This window comes from Nerophis ophidion, linkage group LG06, assembly GCF_033978795.1.
Source record: "Nerophis ophidion isolate RoL-2023_Sa linkage group LG06, RoL_Noph_v1.0, whole genome shotgun sequence".
NCBI classification, from domain to species: domain Eukaryota; kingdom Metazoa; phylum Chordata; class Actinopteri; order Syngnathiformes; family Syngnathidae; genus Nerophis; species Nerophis ophidion.
This window is the reverse complement of record NC_084616.1, coordinates 49,764,169-49,789,350: the sequence shown is the minus strand read 5'-3', so window position 1 is coordinate 49,789,350 and position 25,182 is coordinate 49,764,169. Positions and strand designations below refer to the sequence as shown.

Here is a 25,182-nt window from a genome sequence, read left to right as displayed (position 1 = left end):
AGCAGAAAAACAGCCCCAAAGCATGATTTTTCCATCCCCATGCTTCACAGTACGTGTGGTGTTCTTGGGATGAAACTCAGTATTCTTCTTCCTCCAAACACGACGAGTTGAGTTTATACCAAAATGGATACATGGATGATACAGCAGAGGATTGGGAGAATGTCATGTGGTCAGATGAAACCAAAATATAACTTTTTGGTATAAACTCTACTCGTGTTTGGAGGAAGAAGAATACTGAGTTGCATCCCAAGAACACCAAACCTACTGTGAAGCATGGGGGTGGAAACATCATGCTTTGGGGCTATTTTTCTGCTAAGGGGACAGGACGATTGATCGGTGTTAAGGAAAGAATCAATGGGGCCATGTATCGTGAGATTTTGAGCCAAAACCTCCTTCCATTAGTGAGAGCTTTGAATGGTTGAGAAAATACTTATTTTCCACCATAATTTACAAATAAATTATTTAAAATTCCTACAATGTGAATTCCTGGATTTTTTTTTCACATCCTGTCTCTCACCGTTGAAGTGTACCTATAATGAAAATTACAGACCTCTGTCATCATTTTAAGTGGGAAAACTTGCACAATCGTTGGCTGACTAAATACTTTTTGCCCCAATGTACATGTAACTCAATGCATACCCAGTTGATTTAAAGAATAATTTCTGAAGTAAAAAACGAATACCCCAACACATTAAAAAAACAGCTAAATTAAATAAATGGACATTGGAGTTGCAGAATACACCAAAAACAACACAGAAATGTAATTCATCAAATCAGAACTGGATCAGATAAAGTAAAAGTTTCTGTTTTGAATAATAAAGGATTCACTTAAGGCTACATCTGAATAATAGCATGAAATATTCCAGCACCTTCATAATGTTTAGTTATACTAAAGCGTCACTCAAATCTAAATATATTTACATAGCTACATTGATCCATTATGAAACCAACCTGAAATATTTCTGTCCGTTACGTTTATACGTGCGTTTTCTCTCTCAAAACGGAGTCAAATGTGCCGGAGACACATTATCAGCCCCGCGTTGCAACAAAGACATAACGTTAACGTTACTCACAAAAAAGCTGAACTTATGAATGCCTGTTGCGACTCAAAACAACACAGAAAATAAAGTCGTCCACTCTCCAAAAAGTTCCTAACACTCTGAAAGATAATACACAACAGTTGCTGCTGCGCTTCCTTCAAAAAAATGTCCTCGTTAACAAAAGATTAAAAATACACAAAGACGGACACAACGGATCAATATACTCGGACTATGGACTTAAAAAAGTTACGTACCTTGAGTTCTTCCCTTCATCCATGGCTCCTCTTCAGGTGCTGCCAAAGCAATGTTGTCCTTCCGTGCCACGCGAGGTCCATGCTGCACGTTTTGCAAGAAATGTCTTCTTTGAAGTCTTTTAAAGGCCTACTGAAACCCACTACTACCGACCACACAGTCTGATAGTTTATATATCAACGATGAAATATTTACGTCGCAACACATGCCAATACGGCCGGGTTAGTTTACTAAATTACAATTTTAAATTTCCCGCGGAGTTTTCTGTTGAAAACGTCGTGGAAAGATGACGCGTGTTTGTGACGTTATTGGTTGGAGGGGACATATTAGCCCAGCACCACTTGCGGCTAAAAGTCGGCTCAATTCATCGCGCAGTTACACAGTATTTTGGACATCTGTGTTGCTAAATCTTTTGCAATTTGTTCAATTAATAATGGAGAAGTCAAAGTAGAAAGATGGAGGTGGGAAACTTTAGCCTTTAGCCACACAAACACACGGTGTTTCCTTGTTTAAAATTCCCGGAGGTGAAGCTTTACTATGGATCAGAGCGGTCAAGCGAACATGGTTCCCGACAACTTGTCAACCGGTAGGTTTCGGTGAGAAAATTGTGGTAAAAAGTCACCTCTTACCGGAGATCAGCAGATCTTCTGTCCTGCTGCAGCTTCGTGACTTCTCTCAGAGACTGGCGTCAACACACCCGTGGACACACCCCTCCGACTATCAGGTACTATTTAACTCACTAAAACACTAGCAACACAATAGAAAGATAAGGGATTTCCCAGAATTATCCTAGTAAATGTGTCTAAAAACATCTGAATCGCTCCCAATGCAATCGCCTTTTTTTTTTTAACTTTATTTTAATTTTTTCTTCTAGTCCTTCACTCTAAATTTCTTCATCCACAAAATCTTTCATCCTTGCTCAAATTAATGGGGAAATTGTCGCTTTCTCGGTCCGAATGGCTCTTGCTGCTGGAGGCTCACATTATAAACAATGTGAGGATGTGAGGAGCCCTCACACCGGTGACGTCATCGTCTGCTACTTCCGGTAAAGGCAAGGCTTTTGTATTAGCGACCACAAGTTGCGAACTTTATCGTCGATGTTCTCTACTAAATCCTTTCAGCAAACATATGGCAATATCGCAAAATGATCAAGTAGGACACATAGAATGGACCTGCTATCCCCGTTTAAATAAAAAAAAATCTCATTTCAGTAGGCCTTTAAGTAAAGGGTTCTGACACTTTTGATGACTTAGGTCATAGACTTTTCTCCATTGAAGCAATAACCTCGAGATGTTTCTCCGCTGAACTATCCGTACTGTTTCCCTCCGCCATTTTTCGAATGTTTCCAGCAAAGGAGACGGCGTGGTCACGTGAGTTGCACATGACACATCATTGGCTGGCTTACTGCCACCACATGAGATGTAGCCTCGGCGCCGCCCTGGAGCTGTTTTGTACTGTTTTTGTACTTATTTTGATTATTGTTTTTCAGCTGTTTGTAAATGTTGCAGTTTATATATAAAGGTTTAGGGGGGAAAAAAATATAATAATAATTAAAAAAAAGTATAAAAAAAAAAGAGGCCCAGCGCATGCGCATTGCATACATCCAACAAATCGATAACTTAATTAATCTCCAACTATTTTTATAATCGATTTTAATCGATTTAATCCATTAGTTATTGCAGCCCTAAACCATATCCAATCATATTAACAATCCGCAAAGTATGTAAAACACAGTTAAAACAACACAAAATGCCAAAATATTCCGCTCCGAATACCTTTGGCTATTTCCGAAAAATTACGTCACAATGGGATCGCTTCTGCACTCTGACCATAGTATCAGATCATTAACACTGGAAATACGCAAAAATTAGACAGATATGTGCTGTCTATCATTCATAATCTCTATACAAGCCATGAACACGTTTTTCTTTTTTTATGCATTCTAAGTTGTAAATAATTAAAAACATAAAAAGTCTGCAAACAATGTAGTCAATGGGGGCTCTCTACTTTGCCCACAAAACCCTCTCAATAACCATCCAAAACCTGACAATACTCTTTATACTTATTGTGACCTGAACATTAATCTAATATTGGCAATGCTGTATTTATAGGCGCTAACGCAAATAAACTATTTCTTAGCGGCGCATAATACAGAGAGCTCAGTAGCCCTCTGCTGCCTTTCCTGTGCAGCAATGTCACGCTGCTCCCGAATCATCGCGTCTCGGCTCGTCAGTTATTCTAAATTGTAAATTATGCCCCTGATCTGGATAATTGGAGGATTTAGCCTTGGATCTAGCTGTTCATTGATGACATTTAATGTAAATACGGAGAAGGATACAAACACACAACTGAAAACAGTGTCTGCAGGGAGACTTCCTTGTTAACCCTTTGTGTGCATAATGATTAATTGTTCACGCAGCAACACCGTCTGGCGGGGCGGAAACGAAAGCAGCTCCGGTCTATTTTCCAGCATCATACATAAACACTGTGGCCAAACCACAGCCTGCTTTCCGAAACTGCTCCTTTTATCGAGCCCTTAACGCGTCAGGGGCCAACATGTCCGAGACATACGACTTCCTCTTTAAGTTCTTGGTGATTGGCAGCGCCGGGACGGGGAAATCCTGCCTCCTCCATCAATTCATTGAGAACAAATTCAAACAGGACTCCAACCACACCATCGGAGTAGAGTTTGGTTCCAGAGTGGTGAATGTCTCTGGGAAGACGGTCAAGCTGCAGATCTGGGACACTGCTGGGCAGGAACGGTTCCGTTCTGTGACACGCAGCTACTACCGCGGAGCAGCAGGAGCGCTTCTGGTCTATGATATAACCAGCCGAGAGACGTACAACGCGCTGACCAACTGGCTGACGGACGCACGCACGCTGGCGAGCCCCAACATCGTTATCATCCTGTGTGGCAACAAGAAGGACCTGGAGGCAGAGCGAGAGGTCACATTCCTGGAGGCCTCGCGCTTTGCTCAGGAGAACGAGTTGATGTTCTTGGAGACCAGCGCTCTGACGGGGGAGAATGTGGAGGAGGGTTTCCTCAAGTGCGCGCGCACCATCCTCAACAAGATAGACTCGGGTGAGCTGGATCCAGAGAGGATGGGCTCAGGCATCCAGTACGGGGACGCGTCACTGCGGCAGCTGCGGCAGCCCAGAGGCAGCACGACACAGAACAAGCAGCAGTGCAGCTGCTAGGAACGTGGCCCCCCCTCCCTTAAAGACCTCCCGTGCAGGTCAGTGTTACAGCTCCAGTTGTTTTGGGGTGTCCGCACCTCACAGCACCTGGATGAGTGGAAATCACTGACCTTTGACCCTCCGATAAGACTTGTTTATGCGTGCCGACACACGCGGGGATTGTGCGGTCCTTACCAGATCGTAGTGGACGCGTCTCGGCGCTGTGTATTCATGTTTTTCATTTAATACATGCGCGCCTCCTTATGGTTTTATAACATTTGCACTGCTTTTTGTCCCTAAATTATTATTGCCTTTTTCGTCTTTTCAGCATTTAAATATTCACTGTGGCTTTCCAGTGTCCAAATGCTAAAACAGCAAATGTTTGGAGGAGGTTTAAGAAGGTGTCTCATAGCTAATTCCCACCTCGCCATCCTAAATGCACTTTTAGCGGGACTGCTGGCCTTAATAAAATGCACATTGGTGGATGTACGTCCTTCCCGGGCCCTTTGGCCTCTCTGTTGATTGCACAGCTCTAACTCACTGGACATATGCAAAAGTATCACTTTTTGTGTTGGACTAATGATCCACCATGCTGATACGCAGAGGAGGCTGCCAAGTTTGCATGAATTAAGAAGAGAAGTTAATGTTTTTTCCCAGTAAAATGTCAGCATTCACGCACATACACTTTACCAACCGAAGTATCAGGACACCGTTTCATTGTTGGACAAGACTTATGCTTTTTACGTAGAAGCAAGAGTGTCGGAAAGACCCTATTTATGGCCTTTCCAGTAAGCCAGGGGTGTCCAAACTTTTTCCACTGAGGAAATAATCAAAGCAAGCGGGGGCCATTTATTTTAAAAACCAATACAATATATGTATAAAAAATATACATTTAGGCCTCCACTCAGGCTTGATCCCGGGGACCCCAAATGTGTCATTATTCAGTATTATTTGTATTATTATTCAAGTTCTAAATCTCTAGATCAACATTAAGTCTATCTGTCAATATGACGTTTTTAAAGATTTAAGTTGTATGCTCTTTTTGTCAAAGAAAACCCATGTTTTTTTATTGAAAAAAACACAAAATATGCAATATTTTCACCCAACAAAATTTTTAAGTAGAATGTTTGAGATTATATAATAATTGGAGCCGGAAAAAGGTCAACAACTCCTAACACCATTGATTTTAATTCACTATTATTTTTTGTGCAATGACCCTTAAAAACATAACACACTGATCCAAAACGGTCCTACTCAGTGTTAAAAAATAAATTGTAATTTTTTTTTTTTTACTGCTTACTTTAAACACACTGGGCTCGATGTTCAACTTCAGATCTATCCGTCAATTAGAAGTTTTTTTTTTCGTTTGTTGTTTTTTTGTTCGTTTTAGGCCATTCTTTAAAAAAAAAACAGTTCAGTTTTTATATGGCAAACACAAAATATCCAAAATTTTGCCCCCAAAAATATCTCAAAGTGGAATATTTAATGTGACGTAATTGGAGCCTTGAATTGGTCAATAATTCATAATTGATTTTGATTCACTATTTTTTTTTTTAAAGAAAGAAACAGCCTGCATGGCAGCTTTGTGTTATTAGAGTAAACATTGCAACATGTTCTTGTTATAGTTCACCTGTTTTCTCTTTTATACCACTTTTTATTTTTTTCCATAGTATTTTTGAAATGTTCTGTGGGGCCGTTAAAATATGACCTGCGGGCCGCAAATGGCCCCTGGGCCGCACTTTGGACACCCCTGCAGTACGCGAAGCAAAGGCCATAAAAATATGCTTTGTTGAGTTTGGTGTGGAAGAAAAAGCCCATCAAACATCTGTGGGATGATCAGTAAAAATGCCCACAGACACCCAAAATGCTATACTTTGACATATATTCTTTAAGAACGGTGTGGCGCAGTGGGAGAGTGGCCGTGCGCAACCCGAGGGTCCCTGGTTCAAATCCCACCTAGTACCAATCTCGTCACGTCCGTTGTGTCCTGAGCAAGACACTTCACCCTTGCTCCTGATGGGTGCTGGTTGGCGCCTTGCATGGCAGCTCCCTCCATCAGTGTGTGAATGGGTAAATGTGGAAGTAGTGTCAAAGGCATAGCTCGGTTGGTAGAGTGGCCGTGCCAGCAACTTGAGGGTTGCAGGTTCGATTCCCGCTTGTGCCATTCTAGTCACTGCCGTTGTGTCCTTGGGCAAGACACTTTACCCACCTGCTCCCAGTGCCACCCACACTGGTTTGAATGTAACTTAGATATTGGGTTTCACTATGTAAAGCGCTTTGAGTCACTTGAGAAAAGCGCTATATAAATATAATTCATTTCATTTCATTTCATTTCATATAAACGGGAAGATATGGACATCCTATCAGTCATCGACGTAAGAGCAGACATTGTACAGTGAGCTATCATTTAATTATGTTTATAGTTCTTGTTTAGCACTTAGCAATACTGCTACATGATGCTACAGTTTTTTCACTAAAGCTGAATTTGTTCAGCAGAGCTTCTAAAACTTGTAGTTCATCCTCATATTCAGGATCAACAATATAAGGTTCTGCATTATAATTTTGCCCAAAGTAATCGTTGTTGGGTCTCCCCAACGATTTGCATTGTTTTTGGTGGGAAAGGGATCTGCAGTCGCTCACTCTACGTCACGCAATGACGTGTCTGGCTTCCTCATTATCTCTTAAAATGCCTCGGGAATCTCCGTAAGATTAATACTATTTTTTTAATATCTATTTATTCGCAAACTTTGGAAGTCTTTTGGTGTCATGAATAAGATATATATGACAATAGCTTCAATATAGAGGCAACTAGTTTTTCCACTCTACTGGTACTTTTAAGTAATAATGTAAACAAGTGTAAAACAATAATGTACAGTTTGTCTTTCAACTTTTACATTATGGGAAACATTGTCCTCTATTTTGAGACAGAGGTCATTTTTATATCAGTCTGGAAAAAGTTTCTCAGAAAATCAAACTAACAATATAACGTCTAATAATGTAAATACCTTACAAACTGAAGTTTGGCTTCGTTGTCTTCAAATATATTTCCTGTGCGATAGTTTGACGTGACAACTTACCAGCCCTACCTTCCAGAGTGCAACTGAAATAGGTTCAACATCGACAAGATGGGCATTTTAAAAATAGATTGATGGTTTGAGAATGTAGCGAGTAGTGTTTTAGTTTACTCTTATTTCCTGTGTGGAACTTTTTTTGGGAAAAGCTCAAGATGACAGTGCCGTGCTTTGTCAGAACGCAGACTTTCTTACCTCTGCCAAAGAGGTTAATGTTTGGCCTGGGCTTGTTTGTCTATTTGTCAGCAACATAACGCAACCAGTTATGGACAGATTTAATGTCCAAAAAATAATTAATGTTATCTACGACGAGTACGACCACACTTCATTTCCTGCTTGCTGCGTTCAACGACCCCATTTTGTCGTTTGTCCGCTGTGTAAAGGTTTCAGGGAAGTGTCATTTATTTACAAACCCGGCCAATGCTACAACACCAAAAAAAAAAACTACACTTTCCAAGTTTTCATTTGACACAGTCACATATCACGGTATCATTGAGAATACTTTGAAACCAAAATACCTCTGAATTTATAATACCGTTACATCTCTCATGAACACAAAATAAATTCCTCACACTCAATATAATTAATAGTTGTAAAAAATAGGGACACTTTAAAAATATATACTGTATTTAAATCACTGCTGATAAAATAAGACAGCCGGTGGTGCGCCACTTTTTTTGAGGGGGTCGGGGGGTGTTACAAAATGAAACTGAGCAAGATGCAAACAGCCCCTGTAAAATAATCAAACAACATGGAATAACAAGAGTAAAACTAACTTACCTCCAGCTCATTAAGTCTCTGAATGCGTGGGGTAAAGCGGAAGGTATCCAGCTCCACTGAAAAGGGTGGCTGCCAGTCCTGTTTAGAAACAAAATCATATTGAACATGGGTGTCTAAGTTAAGTTACACACACACACAAGAGATTGTTTCTGCTTCACTGCAAACATCTCAACATCGGCTCCTCAGCCATCAATCCTAAAACTTTTCTTTAATGCATATTATCAGAATGTATTTTGATATTGCGATTACAACCATGTATTCAAGATAACTTTTAAGCAGGCTATACATTTTTTTTTACACATTTTCATAATTCTGCGTGAGGTCTAACCTATCCCCTATTCAACATTGCCATGAACAGACAATGTTTGTGAAATGTATCAATACACTATTAACGTGTCCATCTACAAGAAGCCCTTCAGCTGCAGCTGCCCCTGTCAGCAGGATTTTACAAGACAAGAGGGAAATGTGGATTTGGAAGGAACATTACATGGACGATTTTTGACAAAAAGTGATTTTGTATTCAATCACCGATTACAAAATACAATCCTGTCTCTGACAAGCAGCTAGTAGATTGTGATGTCTCTAAAAATACTAACAAAAAACACCTCCATTACAACAATTAACTGTATTTCTTAGTATCTTAAGTGTCATTATCAAGTATTAAAATGAGATTAGGATGAGATTAACATGTTTTACACCGAAAGCAAAGCAGGGGCAGGCATGCTATTAGCTAAGTTAACCTAACCACTAAGCTCGCTTTAAACAACACCAAAACAGTGGGGCAAAAAAGTATTTAGTCAGCCACCGATTGTGCAAGTTCTCCCACTTAAAATGATGACAGATGTCTGTAATTTTCATCATAGGTACACTTCAACTGTGAGACAAAATGTGAAAAAAAATCCAGGAATTTACATTGTAGGAATTTTAAAGAATTTATTTGTAAATTATGGTGGAAAATAAATATTTGGTCACTTTAAACAAGGAAGATCTCTGGCTCTCACAGACACGCAACTTCTTCTTTAAGAAGCACTTCTGTCCTTTACCCGTTACCTGTATTAATGGAACCTGTTTGAACTCGTTATCTGTATAAAACAGTCAAACTCCAAACTCCACTATGGCCAAGACCAAAGAGCTGTCGAAGGACACCAGGAAAATAATTGTAGACCTACACCAGACTGGGAAGAGTGAATCTACAATAAGCAAGCAGCTTGGTGTGAAAAAATCAACTGTGGGAGCAATTATCAGAAAATGGAAGACATACAAGACCACTGATAATCTCCCTCGATCTGGGGCTCCGCGCAAGATCTCATCCCGTGGGGTCAAAATTATCATGAGAACGATGAGCAAAAATCCCAGAACCACACGGTGGGACCTGGTGAATGACATGCAGAAAGCTGGGACTAAAGTAACAAAGGTTACCATCAGTAACACACTACGCCAACAGGGAATCAAATCCTGCAGTGCCAGATGTGTCCCCATGCTTAAGCCAGTGCATGTCCAGGCCTGTCTGAAGTTTGCCAGAGAGCACATGGATGATACAGCAGAGGATTGGGAGAATGGCATGTGGTCAGATTAAACCAAAACAGAACTTTTTGGTATAAACTCAACTCGTCGTGTTTGGAGAAAGAAAAATACTGAGTTGCATCCCAAGAACACCATACCTACTATGAAGCATGGAGGTGGAAATATCATGCTTTGGGGCTGTTTTTCTGCCAAGGGGACAGGACGACTGATCCGTGTTAAGGAAAGAATGAATGGGGCCATGTATCGTGACATTTTGAGCCAAAACCTCCTTCCATCAGTGAGAGCTTTGAAGATGAAACATGGGTGGGTCTTCCAGCATGACAATGATCCCAAACACACAAGGAGTGGCTCCGTAAGAAGCATTTGAAAGTCCTGGAGTGGCCTAGCCAGTCTCCAGACCTCAACCCCATAGAAAATCTGTGGAGGGAGTTGAAAGGCCGTGTTGCTCGGCGACAGCCCCAAAACATCACTGCTCTCGAGAAGATCTGCATAGAGGAATGGGCCAAAATACCACCTACTGTGTGTGCAAACCTGGTAAAGACCTATAGTAATCGTTTGACCTCTGTTATTGCCAACAAAGGTTATATTACAAAGTATTGAGTTGAATTTTTGTTATTGACCAAATACTTATTTTCCACCATAATTTACCAAAAAATTATTTAAAATTCCTACAATGTGAATTGTAGGAATTTTACCCAGCTCTATACTCTCGGCAGGGTTCTTGAGGGTGCATGGGAGTTTGCCCAACCAGTCTACATGTGCTTTGTGGACTTGGAGAAGGCATTCGACCGTGTCCCTCGGGAAGTCCTGTGGGGAGTGCTCAGAGAGTATGGGGTATCGGACTGTCTTATTGTGGCGGTCCGTTCCCTGTACGATCAGTGCCAGAGCTTGGTCCGCATTGCCGGCAGTAAGTCGAACACATTTCCAGTGAGGGTTGGACTCCGCCAAGGCTGTCCTTTGTCACCGATTCTGTTCATAACTTTTATGGACAGAATTTCTAGGCGCAGTCAAGGCGTTGAGGGGTTCCGGTTTGGTAACCGCAGGATTAAGTCTCTGCTTTTTGCAGATGATGTGGTCCTGATGGCTTCATCTGACCGGGATCTTCAGCTCTCGCTGGATCGGTTCGCAGCAGAGTGTGAAGCGACCGGAATGAGAATCAGCACCTCCAAGTCCGAGTCCATGGTTCTCGCCCGGAAAAGGGTGGAGTGCCATCTCCGGGTTGGGGAGGAGACCCTGCACCAAGTGATGGAGTTAAAGTACCTAGGAGTCTTGTTCACGAGTGAGGGAAGAGTGGATCGTGAGATCGACAGGCGGATCGGTGCGGAGTCTTAGTAATGCGGACGTTGTACCGATCCGTTGTGGTGAAGAAGGAGCTGAGCCGTAAGGCAAAGCTCTCAATTTACCGGTCGATCTACGTTCCCATCCTCACCTATGGTCATGAGCTTTGGGTCATGACCGAAAGGATAAGATCACGGGTACAAGCGGCCGAAATGAGTTTCCTCCGCCGTGTGGCGGGGCTCTCCCTTAGAGATAGGGTGAGAAGCTCTGCCATCCGGGAGGGACTCAAAGTAAAGCCGCTGCTCCTTCACATCGAGAGGAGCCAGATGAGGTGGTTCGGGCATCTGGTCAGGATGCCACCCGAACGCCTCCCTAGGGGGGTGTTTAGGGCACGTCCAACCGGTAGGAGGCCACGGGGAAGACCCAGGACACGATGGGAAGACTATGTCTCCCGGCTGGCCTGGGAACGCCTCGGGATCCCCCGGGAAGAGCTAGACGAAGTGGCTGGGGAGAGGGAAGTCTGGGTTTCCCTGCTTAGGCTGTTGCCCCCGCGACCCGACCTCGGATAAGCGGAAGATGATGGATGGATGGATGGATGTGAATTCCTGGATTTTTTTCACATTCTTTCTCTCACAGTTGAAGTATACCTATGATGAAAATTACAGACCTCTGTCATCATTTTAAGTGGAAGAACTTGCACAATCGGTGGCTGACAAAAATACTTTTTTGTGCCTAATAAATTTTTAAGACAACATTGCAGCAGAAAGTAAGTGGGTATTAACAGAAAATTAACACATAGCAGAAAATTAACAGGAAGCTGAATAACAGTTACAATGCATAATATAACAAAATGTTGGTGTGTCAGCATTGTAGCAAGTCAGTACACGATGAGGGCGATTAGATCGAGCCATAAATTGGCGGTGTCGACACCAAGAGTAGTATCTGTATATGATCCATACTGGAGTTATTTGGTCAAAATAGTTTCTGTTTAATAATGTTTACAAACTCAGGGAATAAGTCCTTGAAGTTAATGGACACAGGACGACTTGAGGGCAAAATGCAAAGGATTTAAATAGGTACTTTTGGCTTTTGTTAAGTAATTATGTGCTATTGACTTTGTTTTGTTCAAACAATTGTATGTAGTAAAAGAGAATAAGGAACTACTATATATATTGTTGTGATACTGTTAAACTGAAAATAAAATTCCCCATTAAGTGATATTAAACTGACAATTAATAAAGTGAAATATATAAAGTTAATAACTGTGATTGTATCGGTCAATCTCACTCATGGATGATTGACATTGGAACCAAAATCCCTGATCAAAATGTCCCTAATTACAGGTGGTTCTCGTGTTACGAACTAACTGGTGCTAGACTATGATGTACTGTATTTTTCGGAATATAAGTCACTCCGGAGTCTATACGAACTAACTGGTGCTAGACGATGATGTACCGTATTTTTCGGAATATAAGTCACTCCGGAGTCTAAGTCCCACTTGCCGAAAATGCATAATAAAGAAGGAAAAAACATATAAGTCGCACTCCAGTATAAGTCGCAATTTTGGGGGAAATTTATTTGATAAAACCAAACACCAAGAATAAACATTTGAAAGGCAATTAAAAATAAAGAATAGTGAACAACAGGCTGAATAAGTATACGTTACATGACGCACAAATAACCAACTGAGAAGGTTCCTGGTATGTTAACGTAATATATTATGGTAAGAGTCATTCAAATAACTATAACATATAGAACATGCTATACGTTTACCAAACAATCTGTCATTCCTAATTGCTAAACCCAATGAAATCTTTATATGTCCAGTCCCTTACGTGAATGAGCTAAATAATATTTGATATTTTATGGTAATGTGTTAAAGGGGAACATTATCACCAGACCTATGTCAGCGTCAATATATACCTTGATGTTGCAGAAAAAAGACCATATATTTTTTTAACCGATTTCCGAACTCTAAATGAGTGAATTTTGGCGAATTAAACGCCTTTTTATTTATCGCTCTCGGAGCGATGACGTCAGAACGTGACGTCACCTAGGTAGTCAACGCCATTTTCTCCACCACATTACACGCAGCTCTGTTATTTTCCGTTTTTTCTACTGTTTTGCGGTACCTTGGAGACATCATGCCTCGTCGGTGTGTTGTCGGAGGGTGTAACAACACGAGCAGGGACGGATTAAAGTTGATTTACGTGGAGTGTGCATCGATTAGCACAGCATGCTAATCGATGCTAACATGCTATTTAAGCAAGCTGTATGTACATATTGCATCGTTACGCCTCATTTGTAGCTTTATTTGCATCCAGACTTTCCCTCCATCCACATTTAATGCCAAACAAACACATAACAATCGACAGATTTAAGTTGCTCCAGTGTCAAGGGATGCGAAAGTCCCTCGTTTGTTTTTTAACTGGCGATGCTATGACAGAGATGGCAAGAATTTCTGGATATCCCTGCGACGCTCAAAGCAGATCCATTCCCAATGATAAAGTCAACGAAATCATAAAGGTGAGTTTTGTTGATGTTATTGACTTATGTGCTAATCAGACATATTTGGTCGCGGCATGACTGCCAGCTAATCGATGCTAACATGCTATTTAGGCTAGCTGTATGTACGTTTGTAGCTGTATTTGCATCCAGCGTTTTCTTCCACCCACATTTAATGCCAAACACTTACCAATCGATGGATTTAAGTTAATCCAGTGTCACAAGTTGCAAAACTTCCGATCGTTGGTCTGCACATTTTACCGGCGATGCTAAGGCAAACATGGCCGAATAGCGTCACTAGCTATTCGCTCAATAGCTTCAGTTTCTTCTTCAATTTCATTTTCGTTATCTGCCTCCATACTCCAACCATCCGTTTCAATACATGCGTAATCTGTTGAATCGCTTAAGCCGCTGAAATCCGAGTCTGATTTCGAGCTAATGTCGCTATATCATGCTGTGCTATCCACCATCTGTTTGTATTGGCATCGCTATGTGACGTCACAGAGAGATGGACAGTGGCTTCGCAGATAGCGAAAATCATGCACTTTATAGATTTTTTTAAGGATATTCCGGGACGGGTAAAATTTTGAAAAAAACTTCGAAAAATAAAATAATCCACTGGGAACTGATTTTTATTGGTTTTAACCCTTCTGAAATTGTAAAAATGTTCCCCTTTAATAATTGCACACATAAGCCGCTCCTGAGTAGAAGTCGCAGATACAGCCAAACTATGAAAAAAACTGCGACTTATAGTCCGAAAAATACGGTAAGTTCCGTTTTAGTGTAAATTATACCTTAACTACCACCTAAGTCATCCGAACTGTACACGGACCTCATGAAGGGAATAAAACAGTATTTAAGAATTAAATGGAACAATAATAAAAATAAAAAAGTATAGACTTTTACTTTTATCCCTTTGCTTGTCTTGCACACCAAAAGGCACTCTGCAAGCGTAGAATGAGACAGGCTTACTGTGGGATGAAGGTTTAAATGACGGGATCGCTATGTTTTTACTACTTTCCATTTCTTAGTAAAAGATAATTTCATATTATATATGTTCAAATACACCATTTATCCTTCATGATGGTCACAGTGTTTGAGTGGCTTGAAATGGCCATAATGGCCATGCAGTCTATGTTGATTTCTCTCTACTTAGCATTTTACGATGTCCAAGTTCGCTTCGCTTTCCTTTTATATGTGCAGCCACCAAATAAGTCTACCTTATTCTTCCTCAGTAAAGCGTCACGCGTGGGACGCACTTTATTCTTGCGCGTCGAGCTTGGTGCACATATGCTACTAGATTTTTCCACCTGTAACGAGTTATAGAATCTCTTGTTTACAGACTAAAATTAAGTTTTTGATACATTTATGGGACTGCATTTGTGACCACATAACTTCATCATGGGGTAGATTTGTATAACTTTTTTATTCCCCAATTATAAAAAAAAAGATGCATGTTTTTCATTTACAGATTGACAAGTCTAAAATTATAAAACTTAAGTAGTAGGGATGTTCCCCTCATTTATTTATGCAGCTGATACCAATATCTCCAGTTTTAATTTGCAAAGATGTTAGAGTGTTTGATGATAAAGGTAAACCAGGAGTTGTGCATTTCACTTCCGGTTGATGTCACATTATGCGAGAAGTTCACGTTCTGGAGTAAACACCTTTGTGTCATATTCTTCTGTGTATGAAGAGAGCACAGCCTCAGTTCAATGTGCACAATTGAAAGGCTTAGTTGCTCTGAAAGCAATATGTTTATTAAAGTTTAAATTGTAGTATGTTATTTCTTAATGGGGAAAGACATTAATGTATATTGTATTCATATTAACAATTAAGTTAGTTATCGAGCTAGAGCTAGCCGGTAAAACCAATTGTAAATTATGGGGTTATGATCATTTACATTAAAACGGTAATATAAACGCCAGGAATTTTACTGCAAAATACTATTTACCCTTACATGTCTACTTTAACAACACTCTGAGCAGGACAACACAAGAAGCCAGGCTAACCACTAAAGATTTAATGTAACAATATATAACGACATTTTGTCGTTTTTGTTATTGTTACAAAGGGAATAGGTCTGTGGATACAGGAGTGCTTTTAGGGTAAAAAACAAATGATTTAAAATGGAGCCAAAAGCAGTTTTTGTTAGAAGCAGTATCAACTTTTTTTTGTAAAAACAAAATTCTATGCAGCATTCAATGCCACACATTTAGTGCCATATGATTTACAACAGTACTACCAAATTCAGAATTATATTAAATACACTTTATAAAATGTGTTCACTTTACTCTTACTTCCTAAAAAAAACCCTATTTTCTGCTCCTTTTTTATCGTCAAAGTACCGGATCTGGACTTGAAATCTAATCAGATATGAGGCACAAAAAAATCGGATTGAGTACATTGGCCAAAAATGCTTATCGGGACATCCCTCCCTGTAGGCTTTGCTAGACTGGTTATACTGGATAGACAAGATTATTTTTGTCAAGCCACCTAACAAAAGGAAAGACAATGACCGCAAAAAAATTGTCCCCACCCTTGCTAACTTAATTGCTCAATTTAAGCAGCACTAAGCAACTAGCTAAGACAGTGTTAAGAGTCCTGCATAGTTTCACTTTTAGAAATCCGGCTCAGACTAAAACTGCCTAGATGCAATGCCCTATCGACACTGCCATCCACACATGATTAGTAATGCAAGTCACAGAAATCTGGGATCCAACACAAAAATAAGATATAATTAGGCTATCCTTCCATCCATTTTTTTACCGCTTGTCCCTCTTGGGAAAGAGGGCAGGAGCCTATCGCAGCTGCATTCGGGCGGAAGACAGGGTACACCCTGGACAAGTCGCCACCTCATCACAGATAGACAACACTCACATTCACAGACAGCATTTTGTCTACATGATGCAAAACCGAGTAAATATTTACCGGTGGAGGTCGGATCTTGCAGATTCCAGACTTCTCTGCTATGGGACGTATCTTGGCAATGTAACCCAGAGGATCCTGGAACTCCTCCCATGACGGCTCAAAAACTGGACACTCCGGAGGAGGTACAAACTCTTCCCCTTCCATTGCCCTGACAATAAAAACGTTAACAAACCATGTTTAATGGTTACCTTTCAAAATACATTTAGTCTTACACTATTACAGCAAAGCACCACTTGTCTCTATTGGTGTGGTGACAGGGTTTTCCCTGTGTGGGATCACAGGGAAAACTTCACTATTAAATTCAAATTACATTGCATCAGTTACTGTCATTATTAATACATAATGTAAATTTTTACAATGCAGAAGTCAAGAGACAACTGATTCACTGTGATGATAATGTAGTATGGAGTGTTTATGCAACTTTGGAATTGGAGTGACCTTATTTTTTAATACAAGATGAAGACCACAGAGGAAGTGTTATTACCCTCAACTAGGCCTTGTTTAATCCCCCTCCCACAATTCTAGACCACAAAACAATAGCACTGCGTTGGTGATGAACATGATTAGAAGGAAAAGGGGAGAGGTTTTAAGACAAATCCTTATCAAGTACCATGTATACACATTGTGGTGCATAATTCCCTGATATTGTACACAATGTTGAGAAATACAATGTTTATTTTCAAAATGTATTTCTCCTCTTCCCAAATTGGGCTTTAACTAAAACAACACTGATGACGCCACGTCTATAAGTACGCAAAAATGTTACAACGATCCATATTCGTAAAATTGTAGCCAAACAATGGCGTAGAAACCATGAACTCAAAAGGAAGTGAAGGCCATAAAGACATCACTTCCCGCTGGTGTATGTAATGCGTATTTGAAAAGACTTTGAAGCAACATAAGTTAACCGATTCAATAAATGAAACCACCCACGTAATTGTCCGTTAAAATTGACATATATGTTAGTGACACTTGGTGAATAAATGTTAGCTAAGGTACTTTTATAACCGAATTAACCCCCACCCGTTCCAATCAAAACTAAATTTTACGTCTGTTGACTTTGGGTTCTTTGAAGTCTTGTGTGCATTTTCCTGAATCAATGATGTCAATTTTTTGATCTAGTATCCAGACAGCAGTGTCAGAAAGAGCTAACGTTAGCGTCGAGGCCTCCAATTTTCCTCAGCCCAGTCTCATAACCTCCCACGGTCTTAGTTAGCAGTAGTTAGCTCCAAGGTAACACCCCAGTTAATAGAATGAAGAGAACACGGGCACAGCTCAGCTAACTCCTTCTGTCAACGCCAGTAGCAAAGTGATAGCGAGGAAACTCAATAGATTTGTAGCCATACACCAAAATAAGCCCTTTGTAGAAAACATTTAGAGATCCATACATGTTACATTGTCTCGTCGTGTGCCAGTGACTGACCCGTCGACACCGCGATGTCCCGGGCTATGAAAGGGCTGCTGGCTGCTCTCCTTCCTCTCTTGTTGTGATGACTGCTGGTGGTTAGCTAACGAGGGCCAGCTGTGCTGAGCTACTGCTGCTAGCAAAGTTACCCGCTTTGCTGCCTCAATTCTACACGGAATTCAACTCGGTTCATAAAACGTGGACGCAAGGCATCCATTTAATCAGAGACTCCAGTCTCAAATAGTAAGCGTTGTGTCGTTATCGGTAAATTTTCGACATATACTATTACTCCCTTCAAGCCATCCTATCTTTCTTGACGCGGCGCCATCTTAGTTTTTTTTCTCACGACCGAATCACAACAACGATCCCTCATATTCCCTCCGCCACGTTTATTCCCTGAAAATAGTGCCCACGTACGCAAATTCACAACGGCGCGTAGTAAAGAAAACCATGTATGGTAGTTACAACTGTTCGTAACACAAAATATGTCAACAAATCACACCCTATTTCAAATTAACTTAACAGCAAAGAAAACTCCGTTACACACCTTGACGCAAACTGTACGTTCGTCACGAAGTGAAAAATAATACAGTATAAGTCATTCCAGAATTGGAGGACACTTACGTCATCATTTCATAGGCGACAGCAGTGGTTCTCAACATTTTTTCAGTGATGTACCCCCGTGAACATTTTTTAAATTCAAGTACCCCCTGATCAGAGCACAGCATTTTTGGTTGAAAAAAAAGATAAAGAAGTAAAACACTTAGACTTCCTTTTTTTGTCATTCAAATTTGAACTTTACAGTACAAATAAGAACGAAACTTGGTTGCATACGCTCTTGGTAGTGCAGGGTTTAAAAAAAAAGCAATAAGGTGCAGATATAAATAAATAGATTACTGTACAGATAAATACATTGCACTTTTTCATATGCATCCAGGATTATGGATGTATGTTATATATGTTATATTGTCTTTTTTTTATTCCAGCGAGTTAATCCATTTTGTGGGGAGTTGACGGGATAATTTAATTATGATGCGTTCAAGAGTCTTACGGCCTGGGGGAAGAAGCTGTTACAGAACCTGGAGGTTCTGCAGAACCTCTTCCTACATACATACCTACATACAGCACTGTGTCATCAGTTTTTGATGTATTAAATTGTATAACAGTGCAAAATATTGCTCATTTGTAGTGGTCTTTCTTGAACTATTTGGAAAAAAAGATATAAAAATAACTAAAAACTTTTTGAATAATAAAAAGGTGATTCATTTATAAATAAAGATTTCTACACATAGAAGTAATCATCAACTTAAAGTGCCCTCTTTGGGGATTGTAATAGAGATCCATCTGGATTCATCAACTTAATTCTCAACATTTCTTCACAAAAAAATAAATCTTTAACATCAATATTTCAATCAATCAATCAATGTTTATTTATATAGCTCTAAATCACTAGTGTCTCAAAGGGCTGCACAAACCACAACACAAACCACTACGACATACTCGGTAGGCCCACATAAGGGCATATGGAACATGTCCACAAAAAATCTAGCTGTCAACACTGAATATTGCATTGTTGCATTTCTTTTCACAGTTTATGAATTTACATTCATATGTTGTGGAAGTATTATTCAATAAATATATGTATAAAGGATTTTTGAATTGTGGCTGTTTTTAGAATATTTAAAAAAAATCTCACGTACCCCTTGGCATACCTTCAAGTACCCCCAGGGGTACGCGTATCCCCATTTGAGAAATACTGGGCTACAGTACTGTAGCTACTGTACTCCTTGTAAAAAATCAGCAAGCATGCAGTTCAGTAGATTATCATTTGTCCCAAATCTAAATAAACCGGGTCAAAATTGTGATTGAAAATGTATATTTTATGTCTTGAGTATCTCATAACGCAATGTTGTTCCATAGTTGACTAAAATTAATTCCAAATTAATATAGAATTAATAAAACAATTAAAATGCAATACCATTTTTGTTTTAATTAGCTTTTGAAATATATATTCAATGCAATAATCTGAGCCATATCTAATAAAGAAAATAGCAATAATATTATTGTTTACATAGCGCTTTTAAAACATGCTTAAAGATGCACATAATCAAAATAAAATATGAAAATAATAATAATAAAAGCAGATACTGTATAAAATACAAAATTATAAACTGTTTATTTTGACTCTTTGTGATCAAGATGTATTATTGTAAATAGTTGAGATGGGCTCCAGCACCCCCTGCGACCCCAAAAGGGACAAGTGGTAGAAAACGGAATGTTGGATTATTAGTAGGCTATACATATCATGATGTTACATTTCTTTAAAAAAAATAGATCAACGATCGACACAGCTGTAATTATATTCTACTTTTTAAACTCTATACAGCAGTGGTTCTCAACCATTTTTCTGTGATGTACCCCCTGTGAACATTTTTTTAATTCAAGTGCCCCCTAATCAGAGCAAAGCATTTTTGTTTGAAAAAAAGAGATACAGAAGTAAAATACAGCACAATGTCATCAGTTTATGATTTATTAAATTGTATAACTGTGCAAAATAATGCTCATTTGTAGTGGTCTTTCTTGAACTATTTGGAAAAAAAGATATAAAATACTAAAAACTTGTTGAAAAATAAACATGTGATTCAATTATAAATAAACATTTCTAAACATAGAAGTAATCATCAACTTAAAGTGCCCTCTTTGGGGATTGTAATAGAGATCTATCTGGATTCATCAACTTCATTGTAAAAATTTCTTCACAAAAAAATAAATCTTTAACATCAATATCTATGGAACATGTCCACAAAAAATCTAGCTGTCAACACTGAATATTGCATTGTTGCATTTCTTTTCACACGTTATGAACTTATACAATCATATTTTGTTGAAGCATTATTCAATAAATATATTTATAAAGGATTTTTGAATTGTTGCTATTTTTGGAATAGTTTTACAAAATCTCACGTACCCCTTGGCATACCTTCAAGTACCCCCAGGGATACGCGTACCCCCATTTGAAAACCACTGCTATACAGTACTGTAGATTCTTAAATGCTTTTTATGATTTATTGGAATCATTAGATTTTAAAATTAATTAAAAATCGATTTTTTTTTTTTTAGCTAAATGTGAAATATTGCATTATATAAATGTGTGTTCATGTATGTGAAAATAAGTTGAATTCCAAGCAAAAATTAGAATTTATATTAATACATTTCATCACACAAAAAAAACCCCAACATATTAATGTCACTGCAAGGACACTTTAATTGATCAGAAGCAATAAATATTCACATATCGAATTTATATTCTTTTGGCACACATAACAGAACCACAAAATAAAATTTAACTCATTGTTTAAAAATAATATCAATAAGTGCACTAACATGTAAGCATAAACGTTAAAGTCAAATTCATTCTCTCATCTTCAGTCATTATGAATATAGGGAAGCAAAACAAGTAGCTATTCCTTTTGGACAACATTTTCTATTCCTCAAATGTACATATATCATGGCACTCACATGCACGCACCTGAATACAAACTGGTAGCACTTTGACCCTTGGCTGAGAAGCAGCCTAGAGTATAATATTTACATTCAGGTTCATACAGTACAATCTATTAAATAAGTGCAGATATACAGTATTCATGCAAGACGAGTCAAATATGACACCATGAAAGAAAAAGGCTAAGCAACACAAACAATACATATAAAACCTTCATCTCACATTCTTGACTTTCCCCAAACCTCATTTGTAGCCTTTTCTGTGTATTCAGACTTTCAAGTTTTGTTTCAGTCTGCTAATATCAAAGATTGGCACAGTTTTGTCCGCACTCCTCTACTCATTAATTATAATATGTAATCGTTTCTCTTAATATTAGCTGGCACTGTAGGTAACTACATGTCAGTAAACTCACAACTGAAAATATTGCAGACGCAAAAAGGTACACAAGACCCACAGAATAACAAGGAATGCAAGTACCTGTGGGCTGTTTTACATTCTTAATCATTGTTAAGTCTGGTTTTTTTTTTGTTTTTTTTTTACATATTGTAAGAATCCCCCAGCGGAAATCCAAAGCATCAGAAAATGTAGGAAGCAAGTTCTTAAAAAGTGGGCTGGAGGGGTAAGAGTAAGATGAAGGTCATTTCTGACTTAAGACATCACGTGCAAAATTCATAAATCCTCTTGTAAAAGCGTGCTTCTTCAAAACATATCTATATACCTAATGCTAAATGTGATGAGTAGGAAAAAGAAAGTTGATATTCCTACATTTCCACTTTTTTTCCAACAATGAAAGAAAAAGAATGCGGGAAGTTTTCCTTCCTCCAAACAAACAACCAAAATATTGTCAGTTTGAATAAAACATCACTGATATTTCATGTAATTGAAAAAAACAATGAATTTGGATGACATTACATAATGGTGTGAGTGATGTAAAATAATTATTTTTTAATCAAAGCACTCTCCGTTAGGAATGTAACACTCATTGTGTGCATCTACTCGTTATAACCACGTTCAAACATATGCTGATACATACAAACACTATTTATCATACTCGTAGCAGATATTATGTAATATTCGCAAAACAGCAAGAAGCTTCAAAAACATTCACAATAGATTGTTGATATGCGTTTTATGTCCCAAACTTCTTGTAAGAATGCATTACAAAGCCAGATGGCTCCTGTTCACATGTAAAAGACCATTAAGCCGAAAACAAAAACAAAAGACACGGCAACTAACTCTGAGGTCATCTTCAGAAATAAAACAATAGTATTTGCCAAGTAGACCCTGCAGTGAATGAGGACATCATGAGGCTAAGGAAATTATTGCAGAGGCAAGTGACAGTTTTTGCGATGTGGCTGTTTATAATATTAAACTTTGCAGAACCCTATTTATGGAGACATATTCTTTGCGCCGATACTCATTGTAAGCAGCTCGATGTACAGTATGGTTGTCTTTTCTATATACATATAAATAGTTTCTTAAACTATATATTTCTAAGAGTTAAAACAGATGCAGTGCCAAGAAATAGACTTTTTCGTCATAAATTATATGGCTATAGAAATTTCTGATTGTGTATGCAGTTTATGTCATTTTGCCAACTCCCAGTTTACATATGTGGGAAACGGAGGTGAAAGTAACAGAGACGCAGCAGACTGCGTTTCCTCTTGTCGACTGCGCTGCTACTGTTACTTTCTGTCCTGGCCGACCTCGTCCTTGCTCTGGCTCTGCTGACCTCTTGCACTCTATCATCTGACCTATGGCTGCGGGCCGCCCACATCCTGCTCACACTACGGTGCTTATCCGGTTGATAGCCTTGGATTTGGAGCTGCCCCCTGTACCCGTCGATCCGGCCCCTGTCACCTGTGGCCCCTGCTGAGGCTGCCCGGGGTGCTGGGGGGGGTGAGGGGAGAGAGGTGTAAGAGGGGTAAGGGGGGATGAAGGGGGGGGTAAAGGGGAGTGTGGTGGGGGAGGGGGGATCGAAGAAAGAGGAGGGTACTGGGGCAGATACGGGCCGGCGGAGGCTGTGTGATGCGCATTGACGGTAGCGGACGGTAGATTGTGGGGCAGAGTGCCGAATATGAAGTGTGTTTGATGGGTGGAGTGGCTGGCTGGGTGTGGTGTGAGCACGTGCCCGGGGTGCGTTTGGGAGTGGGCGTGGGGGTGTGGATGCGAGTGAGACAAGGTTAGGGGAGGTTTGGTAACAGAGCTGCTTCCCCCTCTGATAGAGTGTGTGGGCTGAACGTGGTACAGGGCAAACTGCGGGTTCGGCGAATGCTGGGAGAGAGGAGAAAGGGGGGGGCATCCCACCACCATGTTGGTGTAGCGACCCGGAAGCCCATGCTGTGAGAGCTGGGAGAGATGGGCCAGCTGCGGGTGCGCAACGTGTAAAGGGCCAAGGACTGGACGACAGGGTTGCGGGCCTCTCTGTGTAGTATGAGGGGGAACTCCTTGCAAAGGTGGAGGGACATTTTGCATGTGGTAGCGATGGTGGTGGTAGTACGGTGGTGGGGGCTGCACGGTAGCCGCGTGACAGTACTGCGCGTGCAGGGCCTGGATCTTGGAAGGCCCCCCCTCCAACTGTTGGCACAGGGATGAAGGGGAGTGAGGAGGGGGCCCTCCCGTCGTTGGTGGGGGCACAGGTGCGGGGTAGGGTGGCCCCGGTGGAATAAGGGGCCCTGGTGGTTTGGCGCGCTTGCTGCCGAATAGTGAGCCCAGGAAGGAACCGCTGTTGTTGCTGCTCCCCCCAGGGCCGCTGCCCACTCCTGCTCTCTCCACACTGCTGGGGACGCCCCCAACTGCGGTCCCAGCAGTGGTATGTTGCTGCCCCGGCCCACCCCCCATCCCTGTTCCGGGGCTCAGGATAGGGCGATGAGGCCGGAAGTCTTCTGTTCCGTAGTGGCTAGGAACAACACCTGGAACTGGATAGCGCTGGTGAGGCTGTGGACTGCTAATGATGGACCCCTGGAAGGCAAAATAGCTTTATAAACATCTGTGGATGCATATCCCACCTGACATGAACATACACACGGCAGGTATTAGGAGGACTTGCTATGACATTCAACTTAAAGCCATGCAAATGGTGAAAGAAAACCACAATGGGTCTGATCTGCTAAGATCCAAATAACAAGTGCTAAACAGCGTGTACAAACTACAAAATTGCATTTGCTATGAGTCGGTGTGTTACGGGTGAGCTACTACTATCTACTGTACTACTGTGTGTACAATTGATAACTAATGCAAATGTGGTGCAGACCAACCTGATTAAATAAGTTTTTTGCATGTAATCCACTCATTTCCCTCCTCAATTATGGCATTATATGCTCCAACCTGTACTATTTTTATACGCTGTTGAACATGTACAGAAATATAATCTTGGGTCCTTAAAGGGGAATTGCACTTTGGGGGGAATATTGTACATGATTCACAATCCTCATACAAAACAAGCACACATAGACGTTTTTCTTTTTTTATGCATCGTAACTTGTAAATAAATGGCAAAAAGAGTCAGCTAACCATGGAGGCAATGGGATTTGCTCTATTTGGCTATGACGTGCTAAAAAAACCTCCAGCAATACACGCTGTATTTGTATACACGCTGCAAGTATATTGTATGTAATGTACTAAAATGCGAATTCATAATATCACCTCCAAAGACATGCACCTGGGGATAGGTTGATTGGCAACACTAAATTGGCCCTAGTGTGTGAATGTGAGTGT

The 25,182-nt window shown here is 40.1% G+C and overlaps 3 protein-coding genes across 8 annotated transcripts in view; 1 reads left to right on the top strand and 2 right to left on the bottom strand.

Annotated features, from left to right (window-relative positions):
* The window catches only part of kdm5c (lysine demethylase 5C), a 57,579-nt gene extending 39,259 nt beyond the window's left edge, over positions 1-18,320 (bottom strand). For 2 of the 3 annotated variants that reach the window (XM_061904108.1, XM_061904111.1), the window contains exons 1-3: positions 17,947-18,320; positions 16,559-16,706; positions 8,321-8,398 (exon numbers count right to left, since the gene is read on the bottom strand). In XM_061904108.1, coding sequence (XP_061760092.1) covers positions 8,321-8,398; positions 16,559-16,706; positions 17,947-17,948 — 228 coding nt within the window. In that variant the 5' untranslated portion in view covers positions 17,949-18,320. The remainder of the gene's footprint in view (positions 1-8,320; positions 8,399-16,558; positions 16,707-17,946) is intronic. The other variant, XM_061904110.1, reaches the window with a different exon arrangement.
* LOC133554871 (ras-related protein Rab-4B) lies at positions 3,711-6,358 on the top strand. Its single transcript, XM_061904113.1, has one exon. The coding sequence runs from the start codon at positions 3,849-3,851 to the stop codon at positions 4,488-4,490; it is 642 nt and encodes a 213-aa protein (XP_061760097.1). The 5' UTR covers positions 3,711-3,848; the 3' UTR covers positions 4,491-6,358.
* A 2,890-nt stretch (positions 18,321-21,210) lies between the features above and the next one.
* iqsec2b (IQ motif and Sec7 domain ArfGEF 2b) overlaps positions 21,211-25,182 on the bottom strand; it is a 76,193-nt gene continuing 72,221 nt past the window's right edge. For 3 of the 4 annotated variants that reach the window (XM_061904104.1, XM_061904105.1, XM_061904106.1), the window contains exon 14: positions 21,211-24,426. In XM_061904104.1, coding sequence (XP_061760088.1) covers positions 23,248-24,426 — 1,179 coding nt within the window. In that variant the 3' untranslated portion in view covers positions 21,211-23,247. The remainder of the gene's footprint in view (positions 24,427-25,182) is intronic. The other variant, XM_061904107.1, reaches the window with a different exon arrangement.

What these genes read in the sequence shown, in the direction of transcription:
- LOC133554871 (XM_061904113.1), top strand. Translation starts at nt 3,849, where the DNA reads ATGTCCGAGACATACGACTTCCTCTTTAAGTTCTTGGTGATTGGCAGC.